At 43.3% G+C, this 14427-nt stretch overlaps 1 protein-coding gene across 1 annotated transcript in view; it reads left to right on the top strand.

Annotated features, from left to right (window-relative positions):
- LOC143751717 (ADP-ribosyl cyclase/cyclic ADP-ribose hydrolase 1) overlaps positions 1-14427 on the top strand; it is a 177430-nt gene that overhangs the window by 82024 nt on the left and 80979 nt on the right. The window contains exon 5 of the mRNA XM_077244369.1: positions 7090-7163. Coding sequence (XP_077100484.1) covers positions 7090-7163 — 74 coding nt within the window. The remainder of the gene's footprint in view (positions 1-7089; positions 7164-14427) is intronic.

Below are 14427 nucleotides of genomic sequence, written 5' to 3'. Positions count from 1 at the left end.
GAATACTTGTCATACAGGCACGAGTGTTTTTCCATAATGAAGCTTGAACTCTCTTCTTTTAAATCAATTAATTTATATAAAAAAACAAATATTCTCAGTTTATGTAATGTGTATGAAAAGAGAGAGATGTCAGTCTTTTTCTTTCCAACTCATTATACCTGATTATGCGTTAATGTGCCACACCCACGGAGAGCGCGCGGTATTCAAACGCAAATGATCTAAGGCAAGCCATTCAAACATGCCAAAGCCCACCAGCTGGATTATAAAACACATTGTGTTTAGTAAGTATCTTACTACAGCTGTGTACACAGCGTATCCATACGCTGTGAGGAATAATACTATCTAATAACCCTGGAAAATGTACCAGAAGTACTGGTATTTTCATTTTGAGGAGCAACGGATCCAGCTGATGTAGTAAGTCATTTATTCTTAAGTGCTTTGTTCTAATCGCAATATTGAATAGTGTCTGACTGTAAACCGCAAAAAGACTTTTTAAATATGAAATGTTTAAATATGTCTGTGTGTAGGCTAAATGATGAATGAACGGCACAGGCGCACGCGCTTTGTTTACTACAGTTATACAGCGCGTGTCTGTGCCGTTCATTCACTCTCGCACCTACATTAGTAAACGTTATGTTTACATGAACACATCCAAACTATATTGCTATAGCCTACTAAGATGAGTAAAAATAGACTGAAGTATGTTGAAATAAAATGTCTGTATAAGCAACAAACTGCAAATTCACATGTATATGCTAATATATCATACACAATATGTTACAGACTAAATATGAATGTTTAGACAAGATTTTGTGATTAGTTTTGGATAGATTATAAAGTTTTGACTGTAAAAAAGACTACTGTCACATTAAATAGGTAAATAAACTTTTGCTCACCAATTTCTTCTCATAGTTAAATATCTAAATATAAGCTAAATAAAATATTTAAATATAAGTTAAATTAAATATAAGCCAAGCTGCGCCATAGAGATAGCCTGAATGACCCAGTTACTGATGGTCTGTTTGGATAAGGGAAGCCCCTTCTTGAGCGACTTGAAGCACACCAGCAACTGGTCTGGCTTCCGCCATGAAGAAGACCTCTCGACATATATCTTGAGAGCTCTGACAGGGCAGAGCAAATTAAGTCTTTCTTCATCTGCCGTCACGTGAGGTGGAGGATGAAAGCCTGCAGAACCGTAGGCCGTGCCACATTAGATGGCACTTTAGGCACATAGCCCGGCCTGGGATGCAAGATAGCCTTAATGTTGCCTGGAGCAAACTTTAGGCACCCATGAGATATAGAGAGCGTCTGAAGGTCTCCTACTCTCCTCAGAGATGTAATGGCTAATAAAAAAGCTACCTTGAGGGAAAGTTTCTTGGCTTAAGATGACTCCAGAGGTTTAAAGGGGGCCCCGACCAGCCCTTCGAGAACCACTGCCAGGTCCCATGTGGGAACTCTGGTATGAGCCGCAGGTCTCATCCTCCGAGCCCCATGGAGGAAATGTATGACCAACTGATGTCTCCCCAGAGGCCCATCACCCAGAGGAGGGTGGAACGCCGCAATGGCAGCCATGTACACCTTGAGTGTGGACAGGGTAAGACCATCCGAGAGGCGATCTTGGAGGAGCTCCAGCATTGAAGCCAACCAGGCAGTTAACTGGGTCCACCTCACGCTCTCTACACCAAGTGGAAACATTCCACTTTAGGCCATACAATCTCCTCGTGGAAGTAGCTCTGGAACTGAGTATGGTCTAAACCACTCCAGCCGACAGGCAGCCTCTAGGTACTTAACCCCCTCAGGGGCCTGGCCCAAAGTTTCCACAGGTCTGGTCAATGGTGAACATTGAGCCCTTGGCCTGTGGAAGCAGATCCCTCCTCAGAAAAACATACCCGGGCCAGCCAATACGGGGCAACTAGAAGTAGACTAATCCCGTCTCAACGGACCCTATCAAGAACTCCCGGGAGCAGAGTGATCGGGCGAAAAGCGTACGGGTGTAGCCTCGGCCACATCATAAGAAGGATGGCGACTACGCTGATATTAGTCTCTCTGTTCATCCCGAGGTTTACCGCAAACTGCCGGATCCAGGCCATGTCCAGATCTGATGGAGGACCATCGCAGTGACACGACGACAACGGATCACTGAAGTGCCAGCCTCACCAACCCTGTGAAGGCCTCATGGACACCTCAACAAACTCATCTCCATACCGGCGTGATGACTCCAACCCCAACCAGATGAACTGGATAAATATCAATATAAATATGAACTGGATAGGACTTCTGACCTATAATGATGCCTGAATCATAATCATACACTGTTCGTTCATTGGCCAAAGGAGGACTGGCCCCCTGACTGAGCCTGGGTTCTCCAATGGTTTTTTTCTCCATTCTATCACCTGAATGGAGTTTTGGTTTCCTTGCCACTGTTGCCTTTTCGCCTTTCTTCACCTTGGTTGCCATTGGCTTATGGCTTGCTTAGTTGGGGACATTTAATTTTGTACTATTACAACATTATTTTCCTGTTCTCTGTAAAGCTGCTTTGAAACAATCTGTATTGTAAAAAGCGCTATATAAGTAAAGCTGACTTGACTTGACTTGACGTCTGTACCATGGCATCCAACCCCAATAGGGTTGGATGGGTGAGAGAAAACCACAGTGAACAGTGGGACGTCCCACGTGACGCAAACAAATCCACTTCCACTGGGACGAACCTCTCATATATTGACTTCACCACCTCGGTATGAAGTCTCCATGCCCCGGGCCTCAGCCCCTGCCTGCAGGCTGAATGAAATGACATTGGATGCTGCTGCCATGAGCCTTAACACTCTCTGCATTTTTTTTTACAGTGATGGCTTGGCCTATCCGTGTATCCTGTATACAATTGTGCCCGCATCCCAAACCACTCCCAGGAAGATGGTTTTCTGGGCTGGTGCCAACACGCTTTTTTTCGTGTTAAGTCTCAACCCCAGGCTATGGATGTGGCCAAAAAGGACGACATCTCAATGCCGAACTGCCAGCTCTTGTGACTGGGCCATAATAAGCCAGTCGTCGATATAATTTTGCACCATGATACCCTGAAGCCTCAATGGAGCTAGAGCTGCATCCATGCATTAGGGGAGAGAGCTAGGCTGAACGGAACAAGTTCCAATATTGGAATGCTTCGCCCCCGAAAGCGAACCTCAGAAACTTCCTGTGAGATGGAAGGATGGATATATGGAAGTATGCGTCCCTTAGATGTACCGTGACAAACCAATCTTCAGATTTGATCTGACTCACGATGATGAGAATGGTGAGCATCTTGAACCTGAATCTCCACAGAGACCGATTCAAATGCCTTAGATCTAAAATTGGCGCAACCCTCCATCCTTCTTGAGAACTATTAAGTAGCGGCTGTAGAATCCGGACTCCCTGTCCGGTGGAGGAACACGATCTATGGCCTCCTTTACCAGCAGGGAGTTTATTTCCTGGTTCCAATACCTGACCCTGCACTGGGTCGACTGCAGTCCACACCAACCCGTGTAATTTCGGTGGGTGGAATCGAACTGCAGCCTGTAACCCTTCTCTATTGTGTGCTGAACCCAAGGAGAAATATTTGGCAGGTCTTACCATGCTTTGAAATATTCTAATAAAGGAACCAGCCTCTCAAGACTGATTTTGGGTATTATTCAAGATTCGTTCTCGACCCGCTGAAGCGGCTCTCCGGCAGGGTTTGGTCGAAACGATTCTCGATGTGCAGACGCGAGCGCTGCCTGGCCGCAAGCCTTTGGGGCAGACAGAGCAGCTTGCGTTCGCTGGAAACTGATGTGCGCACTTAACGGCGGGATACAGACATCAATTTCCTGAGGGCTCCCCTGAGGGGAGGCTCTTTCGGTTTCGTTCTCGACACCCTGAAGCGGAGGACCGGCAGGGAATAATCAATAACCATTTCCGATGGGCGAACATGAACACTGCCTGGTCGCAAGCCTTTGGGGCGGAAACTGGAGCGTGTATTCGCTGAAAACCGATGTGTCCCGAGGCGCACTTGACGCTGGATACAAACATTGATTTCCTTAGGGCTCCGTGGAGGAGCGATTCTCGATCGTCCCTCCACAGGGGGGATAGCCCTGCTATTTTCGTCTCGAGGCTGAAACATCCGACAGCGCACGGATATACGTATCGAGATATTTCTCAATGAACAGCTGCCAGCACCCTCAGGAGTTGACTGTGAATGCCTCACACCCAAACAGTATTATTTCACAGATCGCCTGTGTCCCGTTTATTGCAGACCCGTAATCTATGCGCATTTCACAATGCAGTCACGTGACAACATCCACATCACTCGTTGGCCAGATGTGTCTTGAACATATTTCCACAACTGCACTTAAATTGGTCAGAATTAACATGCGGTAAAATTCCAGCAGAACTCCCGGAAGTAAACAAAGAGGAAAATCCGGCAGACATGCGGATAATTCACTCAAAATGTAGTCTATGTTCAGAATCAGCACAAGCTTTATCCTTTCGCAAATCCCCCCATAAACAACAAAGTCTAGACGCGATATAAATAAGAAATTCACTGTGCAGTGCGGACAACTTCAGTGTATATGATGAGATTTTAGTGCGAGTGCAGAACGTGGTAGGTCAGTCATGGCTTAAAGGGAGCGCTATTGACAATCTAAATAATACATTTGTTTGACTACGGCAGCTGGTTTAGTCCAAAATACGTAGTTCTTTGGCAGTTGGGTCTGTTCGAGGTCGGATCACGTTCTCACCACAAACGAACCGCTCCAGAGTTCGCTTGAAAGCGTACCGAGACCAGCTCTTCGCTTATTTGGTCTGCTTTTGGTGCGCACCCGAGTGCGATTGCTGCTTTCACACCTGCCCAAACGAACCGCACCAAGGGGGAAAACGAACTCTAGTGCGATTCAACCGAACTAAATGAGGCAGGTGTGAAAGCACCCTTAGACAATGAACTATGGCCTTAGCATGGTCACTGTATACAGTAATGTAACGTAGAATACGCGGGTGACTTTCCCCAAAATGAATCAAAAAAGGCTGTGACATATACAACTTTGAATTATATTTTCTCTTGATCTGGTGCCAATAACACTGAGTTGTTTGCAGGGGTTTGGTTCATAGCTTCAAGATCAAAGTTGACAGAGACAGCATGAGCTGCTTCATGGCATTAACAAAGCCTGATTGCTTTGATTTGATTTGGTTTTGTCAACTCAAAACTAATCCTTTAACCCTGAGTTTGTTCAGCTAACTTCATAGTATAGGTCACAGTGTGCAGTATAATTAGTCTTCTGTCCTAGCTTTTTAATACTTTCAGTAAGCCAATCAAGTCCGTCACATTGCTAAACAAGCACATAAACTGTCACAAAACCAGCCGTAAAATTAATTCTAGCTGTTATGAAGTGTACAATAGGCTTCTCAACAACAATCCAGATTACTTGCAGATTAACTGTGGTTCTAAAAAAAACACAAAAAACCCCTGCATAAGCTACTTAGTATTTTTATGTTTAAATGTTTACTTAAATGTTATATTGTGTTTTAACAAAGTGCCTGATAATTTTTACAGATAAATTGCTTTAATACCAATTATCAAGGTGGCCTAGGACTTTAGTACAGTAAAATACTTCTGCTGTCAGGAAAGCCAAATCAAGTTCTTATATCTGTCCTGACCTGAGCAGAAGCTCTCATTCTAATCCTGAAAGTCTTAAATGTGAAGCCTTAAATACCATATTTAAATACTTCAAGTCATTCAATTCCTTTAAATTAATAATATCACCTGTATACCTAATTACGGTTTGTCTGATGAGTGCCCAATTTCAGAACAAAAAGCTTTCAGATAGCGCCACCTGCTTGCGATTGCTGTAAATGTAAGCACAACAAAAGCTCATGTTGTTTTCCAAAGACAAATATTGATTACAGTGGTCTGTATCTTAAACCTGCATTGATCGGTTACCTGCACTGTAACTGATTTTCCCACACAAATGTTAATGGTTTGATGTTAAAGCTAGAAGGTCCACTAATGTGTTTATTTACAAAAAGGCATGAGTGGAGAAAAACAAGGCAATTTTATTTTTATCTCAATTTTCATAAAACTGCAATTTAAATATATTATTTCTATAGGTTATACAAATGAGTAAATAAATAGGCTGAATAAGCTGATCTATAGCATGTAAACTGGTGGTAGCCTAGTCTATAAAAGGTACACCCCTCTAAGCTCACAAAAATGGTTAGACCCAAGTCTTCAGCAGCCAATGACACCGACCCGTTCAAACTGATTTTTAAATAAACGCGTGAAATACGCGTTAAATTCACGTGTTTTTGGCCCTCTTGGCCTTCCATAGCAATGCAGACCTTTAATCTAAGCACTGCCTCGACAACGCGAGATTCCAGTCACAGAATCTATTGCAGAGTAGACCCGTAATCTACGCGCTACCTCGGCAAACGTGAGATCCGAGCCACTATAGATTCTGTAATGCAATGCAGACCTTTATTTAGGACAATTCTGATGGGACAAACAACACCAAATAGGACGGACAGTTTGACACAGAGCGCTTGCTGAAAAGCAAAAAGCTAACTCTGTTGTGTGCCGGTGTCCCTTTGTAGCTTCTGTGTATGCCGTCACATGTTAGGTCATGACACAACACCAATAAGGATTGGATTGGTTTCATTCATATTTCAGATGCGTTACTCTAAGGGCGTTCCCCAAGGTGTCATAGTCGACGCAGTTCGAGTTCCCTCGAAAGGGAAATAAGGAAACTAAGAGCTTATATACACACAGAGTAATCAAAGGAACTACAAACAGGTGAGAAACTAATGAATAACCATGGAAACTAGCAATCACAGACAACTCAGGCAAAATGGAACATGGCAATGAGTGAAAACGAAACCAAAACAGAATGAGACCATTACACTCACAAATCCAAAATGTTTCCATAGTTGCATGTATTTGGATGCTAAACTATTTATTTTATAAACAAGGCTTTGTACTTAACTTGTGTCCCCATATGCAATATCCATGTAAAACAGTGGCCTTCTAATAGTTTATCAAAATGGAATGAAGCTGCGCTAATGCATTTCATTGGTTTGAATCTGTCTTTACAGTTTGCAATGGCAGCATGTGGAAATATTACAGTCTTGCTAAATGGATCAATTCATCATGCTTTCAACAAAAAAAGGTCTGTATGTTTATTTTTCTAGCTATAATGTGTAATGTGATAAGAATGCGTATGCCACTTTAAACTTTAATATAATTTGATTTCTGCAGTTTAAGATGGTCTTAGTACAAATTGAACTTCTTTAAATAATCATAATGGCCATAAACTGAATTGCTTAATTGTGAACAACATAAACCAGAAAAAAACTAAATGTTTTAGTAACTGTGGCTAGCAGGACGAGGCAGAGGGAAGTAAGAGTACGGTGCGAGGCCGGTGGCGTGAGTGCTAATGAATGACGCCTATGAGATGCACCGGTCTCGATCTTCACAGTCGTCGCTCCTCCTTTATGCTTCCACTCCTCCGTGAGAGATGCGAGACCGGTGCATCTCACAGGTGACATTCATTAACACTCACGTCACTGGCCTCGCACAATACTCTCACGTCCCTCGGCCTCGTCCTGCTCGCCACATAAACCTAATAAGAATTCTAATGGGCTGTTTCTATACAATAGATATATTTTCTGAGATCACATCAAAGCTTTTGCGCAACCTTTTGGAGACACGGATCACATATATAGCTTTAAACAGCTTTATATAAGATTTTCATCTTGTCTGATCCCAGGATATGCCTTTACTCCATCTACCTTGTAAACTTGCAATACTTATAAGAACATTTAGGGTTCAGTACAAGTCAACAGCACTTGTAATGTTGACCACAACTAAATATTTCTACTTGTTCCTCCTTTTCTTTGGAACACTTTCAGAACACTTTTAAAAATAAATGTACTTTATTGGGATCTATGGTTCCATGAACATCAATGAAAGCAATCCACTGCACAAAAAAGTTCTTTATAGTAAAAAAAGGTTATTTAGATTATTAAAATGATTTTCACACTAAGAAAAACACATTTAATTTAAGAACTGTTAAGGGAAAGGTTCTGTGGGAACCTCAAAATGGCTCTTCAATGTCATCAATTATGATACACTAATGAGTAGTGTTAACTCATTAGTAACAATATAAACATGTTAGTGTGATTTTAGTGTGGGAAAAAATAATGTGTTAACCCTTTTAAAGGTATTACATTTAAACTTTGTTGCCATGACAACATAGTCATAAACTATAAAAGGACTGCAAAAATGATTTAAACAGGTTTACAGCTTAAATAATTTATTTGTTTATTTTAAACAGATAAATTAATATAAGTGCTTTTGTAAAATTATAAGCTTCACAAGAGGCCTGATCATAAAAAAAAACGTTTCGGGTTACGACGGTAAAGTCCTGGTTGCGTATGCAACCCAGCGTTCCCTGAAGGAGGGAACGGAGGACGTAGTCGACTCGACTGAAATGGGATCACGCCAGGGAGCCTATTGTCTTCGAATATTATTGAACGAGCCAATGCACATTGGCGTACGAGATTTGCATCTCACACTCCGCCCCGCGGCGCGGGTATAAATAAGGAAGTAGATGCACGCACCATTTGCTTTTTCGCTGAGGAGCCGAGCGTAACTCGTAGTCAGTGGTGGTCCAGCGGTAGTGGCAAGGGGACTACGTCCTCCGTTCCCTCCTTCAGGGAACGGTGGGTTGCATACGCAACCAGGACGTTCCCTTTCACTCAATAACGTCGGACGTAGTCGACTCGACTGAAATGGGATCACCCTTTGAAAACGCCACAAACGCTGCCACCTTCCAGAGCCTAGACAAAAGCCTTCTGATCCTCTGACATTTTAGCGAAAGAGGAAGGCTTAGGCCAGGAAGTCACTGCTGTTCCTACAGGACCACTGGGAAAGCATTCCCGTACATTGGAAAGAAGTGACGCTGCGGAAGCCGCATCCTACCCAGAGGGAGGTAACGTGGAGAATACACATATGAACTGGGCGGATGACCGGGCAGTCGGACATATGGAATGTCACTGGGGTGGCTCCAGCCTAAGACGGGGGAAGACTCACCGGACAGTGACGGCAGAGAGACTCTGACGAGAGAAGACATGGGCTTGACCGTAGGGAGCCGTATCGTGGAAGGGTATAGGGACCATTGGGACCACAACATATGGATCCACCCTCACACAGGTTCCACACTGCTTACGAGTGGTAGGCCTAACACCAGACGTTCCGCACGTCAGACGTCGGAGGGGTGTGGAGGAACTCAACAGGGTTCAGATTTAAGGGAACCCAACTGGAGTAGAAAGGCGCACGTATCCAGTCCAGAGGAGGGGAATGGCGCAGCAACCCGACACTTGAACCGGGCTCAGTGTGAGATGCAAATCTCGCACACCAGTGTGCATTGGCTTGTTCAATAATACTCAGAGACAATAGGCTCCCTGGTGTGATCCCATTTCAGTCGAGTCGACAACGTCCGGCGTTATCGACTGAAAGGGAACTTATGTTCCCTGAGAACAGGGAACGAGACACTGCGTCGAACGACGCTAGGGGAATGCCTCAGGCGTGACAGGTGTCTGAAATCACTATCAAATCACGGCAATCACATTGACTGGCGACAGCCCGTGAATCATTAATGTGAATGATTAACATGCGACCTGGAAGTATAAAAGGGCGCCATGCAAACATAACAATCATCCTTTCATCTGAAGTGACTGTTTGGTAAGCAGGCCTCGAGGAATAGCAAGGAGACGCAGTGTCTCATTCCCTGTTCTCAGGGAACATAGATTACAGTCATAACCTGAGACGTTCCCTTTCGAAAGGGAACTCACACTGCGTCGAACGACGCTAGGAGAACGGTATACCCACGCCGCCATGCTAAGGGGAGTGCATGCCCACAGGCAGTGACAACTGACGGAACCAGCAGATTCAATGAAACGCTTGAACCACTCACCCTCAGGTCACACTGGGCTGTCAGTGACAGCATTCCCTACGGTCATAGCCCAAGCTGTATGTTCCACAGGAAAACCTCCAGAAAAATTGTTTAATGAAAAGCCTACCTGGGCCTGCTCAAGGGCCTAGGACCCCAACCTCAAATCAGAAGGGGTCCCTTCTAGGGAATGTGGCTAGGGATCCCAAAGGAACCCCAGCCAGTCACTATTTGGGGAAGTACCAGCCGAAATGCCACCAGGACGGCCTGACCTTACATAGACATAGACACTTCGGTCTGCCCACTTCCTTTCTGTCCAAAGACAGAGCCTCTGGACACTTGCCTTTAGGTAAGGTATCCAACCCGAGGGACTGCAAAGCTGGCACTGAAACACTCGGCCCGGATCTCAGAGACGGGGTATCCCGGAGAGCATGACTCAGCATAGTGCTTACAACCCTTGCTAGCGAGGGGAGTTTACAATGCTATATCCACGGATCTACCCAGTGCTTATGTTTCAAAGCACTGAGGAGGCCTGAGAAGGCCTAAGGAATGATCTAACAGGGAGAACTCACAAGAGGCCTACGACCGTCTGACCAGACTCAGGAGTCCGTGTACTCATAGAGACCCTCGGTGAGGGGAGCACATGGTCCACCTCGTAGGCAAACCAGGCTGTAGGCGTGTAAAAGAGGTTCCGGGAACCAGTAGCAGAGAAAATACACTTTAGTTGAGCCAGGGCGCAAGCCCGCCTTCAGTAGCTGCCTGCTAATGCCAGCTAAACTGATAGCAAACGGCCACTAGCTTCCTGAACCCAGCACCGCTGGGAAACCACTCACAGGGAGGCTTGGTAAGGCCTACTACCTGATAACCTCCATAAGTTGAAACTTTGCCTTCAGGGAGGCCTGTTGAGGCCTACTACCTGATAACCACCATAAGTGGAAAATTCGCCTTCAGTTAGACATGGTGAGGCATACTACCTGATAACTACAGTATGTGGGAACTCACATTCAGGGGGGCCTGGTGAGGCCTACTACCTGACAACCAGAACATGTGGGAGCAAGTCAGGCTAGCTGTCCAGTTGCCTGTCCTTGGGGCTTTGCCTTCAGGGAGGCCTGGTGAGGCCTACTACCTGATAGCCACCATATGTGGGAATTCGTCTTCAGGGAGGTCTAAAGAGGACTACTACCTGATAGTAATCTAAGCAACTGGTTGCTATGAGCCTGCTAAGGCCAGCCAGTCCTGGGGCCCAGTCTCGAAGCAGCCTGTTTAAGCCAGCCTCCTGAGAGTCTTCTTATGAAGGAGACTACTGTAACTACCACGGACCAGAGAGGTCGGGGACTGGGCTACATGGTGGCCTGATAAGGTCAACCGCTGCTGGGGATTCGCCTATCAGGGAGGCCTGGTCGGGCCTACTAGCTGATAGCAAGTCTATTCTGCTACAACATACACTGTTGGGAACCATACTACACCAACATAACTGTTGGGCCCACCCACAGGAGGCCTAATAAGGTTAGCTACCTGGCATAATGTATGTCCCACAATGTTGGGACCCACTACCAAGGAGGCCTGTTAGGGCCTACTACCCATAAGTGAGTCTACTGCCTGAACTACTGAGGCCAACCATCTGAGGTAAGCTGGCCTAAAGAGCCCTCTTGGGGGCTGTCTGGTCTAGGAGGCCTGCTGAGGCCTACTACCTAACCACACAGCCTTAGTTGGCAGAAAAGCTGTTTAAACAGCGCCTACAGCATCCTGGTACCTAATCACATTGCCAAAGCAACAAAGCAATACCCTTTAACCCTCTAGGTCGAATATCGTGCAGGCGCGATAGTCTCGCTTTTTTTCTTACAAGTGCAAAAGAAACTCAAAATACTCTGTTGATTTTGATCTTACATATTAAGTGTTGTACATCATTAGATCCTGATAAGTGTCTATTTTTTTTTGTGGATACTCACAATAAAAACAAAGTGTTGTGCTTTTCGCCAAATAAAGAAAAACAAACATGATGCGCGTTCTGCCTTCTCTCTGTCAGTTAAGTCCATTCTGAAACGCGTCCGAAAATTAACTGTAATTCCGCGAATACTTGTCATACAGTGGTTTGTATTTTTTAGAGAATAATGTTTATGCATGGTTATTGAAAAATAATAAAAGTTAAAGTTTCTGAAATAAGGCCACAAAACACATACTAAATATGTGTCCACCAGACTTTTGAATAATGGATGTTGTCGCTCAGAGTTTTTGCTTCAAAATGATCTGAAAAACATCCTGCCTAATCATTCACATAAAACAATACATTGATTTAAATTTTGTAAGACACTCTTTGTTTGGAAAGGCAATATGCGTGGGGGCGTGATTCACACCTGATAAGACAATGATCTGCATAATGAGCCGCATAATGAGCCTTTCACACAGGTGTGTCACTGAACAAGAAAGAATGCAAGGACAAAAATACAAATTATATATATATATATATATATATATATATATATATACATACTACAAAATTGGTTCACAGTTGGAAACATCTCGTTTAAACAAAATTTGTATCTTGTATCTTTGCTTGCAAATTGTATAATATCCAAACATTTCTAGTAATTGTGTTGTTAATTCTCATACTGTATTTTTCAGAAAGTTTTGGATATGTATCCTCTCCCCAAATTTGTCACTAAAAAATAAAAATAAAATTAAAGAGAAGGCTTATATTGACCTTTTAAGATTGTGTTTACATCTACCTTGTAAATATATTCTTTGCTATTTTATTAAAAAGGTTACAATTACAACAACAATTAAAATTGTAACAATATTTCAAGTGTAATCTTTCTTTGTAAAAACTAAAGTGTACATTTTATTATACGTATTTCAAAGTTAAGGTTTCATTAGTTTGAGTAAAGCCTACATTGGAACAAACACTATAATAACATCTTAGTTGATGACTTTATTTTTGACAAAACATAATATATTTAACATATGAGCAGAAATTGGCGAACAAAAGCTTATTTGATGTGTCACTAGTCTATTTTACAGTACAAACTTTATAATCTATCCTAAACTAGTCAACGAAATGTTGTCTTTCATATTTTGTCTGTAACATAGGCATATCATTTGTTGTTTTTATGATATATTAGGGCATATAAATGTTAATTTGCAGTTTAACACGTTGCTTATACAAAGACATTTTATTTCAACATATTTCAGTCGAATTTTACTCATCTCAGTATAGCAATATAGTTTGGTAAAAGATATTCATTCATTCACACACATAAACGCGATTCATATTTAACCCTTTAGGCGCCAGAGGTTTTTTCCTAAAACGTTTGATTTTGACATCTTAATTTCAAAAGGCTATATCTTAAAAATAATAAAAGATAGAGACTTTCTGTAAATTAGAGAAATATTAAGTCACATATTTAAATGATAAAATGCAGCACTTCTTTCCCCAATTGTTCTTTCAACAGTGTAAATAATTCTTTACTAATAAATGGCAGACAAAAAAAAAGATTTTATGTAGCAGGCCTTTTGCTGTAGAGATAATGACTCTCTATCCATCCAGGTGACATTTCTTGTAGTGTTTCATGGTGTGGTACCTCTCATTGCAAGGCGCAACACAAAGACCCACCCCACACTGCCTGCACATGTATTTTGTCTGACGGCGGCCTTTAGGGCGGGTCCGATCAGAAGAAACTACACATTCTGGGTAACCATCAACCTGGCAGATAAAGTGGCGCTCAGTGAGTCTCTGTGGCAAGTCTCCCAGTGAGGACGACTTTCGACCTATGTTGCTCTCTTTCTTAGAGAAGCCTTCCAGTAAAGCAGTTATGACATCCTGCACAAAGACTTTCAGGGGCTTGTGAGGAGCAGCAGTGCAGCGGCAGTAAATTATGTGGGCATTCACCATGCTTACACTGAGAATGGCATTGAAAATTCTGTGGTACCATTTCCTTGACCGATGGGGAAAGAGCTAGGTCTTCATTCTCTGGTCTGCTGTGTCGACACCCCCCATGAACGAATTGTAGTCATCAACACAAACAGGCCTATTTATCTCCCTATAACCACTATCAGTGTGTTTGGTCCTGATGCGCTTTCTGACACATGTGTTGGAATGCAGTGTAGAGAGCATTATGAGGCGCTTTGTATCATGCCACGCACAAGCTAGCATTTTCCCCTTCCTCATGAAGACTGGGTCATCTCCCTTGCTCAACGGTAACTGTTGAAATCGCTTGCATTAGGCCTACTTTGTCCAGTGTACATGGACCACTGCAGCACATAGCCTGACTTGGCTTCAGAACAAATACTTTGTAGCCATATTTGTCTGGTTTGTTTGGGTTGTACATTTTTAGTGTTGATTTCCCTTTGAACGCAATGGTCATTTCATCCAATGACAGCTGCTTAGATGGACCATACATTTCTGAAAACCGGAGGATGACCAAATTGATGATTGGGCGGATTTTGAATAGCCTGTCATACCCTGGCTGACCCCTGTCAACAC

This window comes from Siphateles boraxobius, unplaced genomic scaffold, assembly GCF_051911475.1.
Source record: "Siphateles boraxobius isolate OS27281-9 unplaced genomic scaffold, OSU_SipBor_1 26, whole genome shotgun sequence".
In the NCBI taxonomy this organism is placed as follows: domain Eukaryota; kingdom Metazoa; phylum Chordata; class Actinopteri; order Cypriniformes; family Leuciscidae; genus Siphateles; species Siphateles boraxobius.
This window is presented reverse-complemented; position numbering and strand designations above follow the sequence as displayed.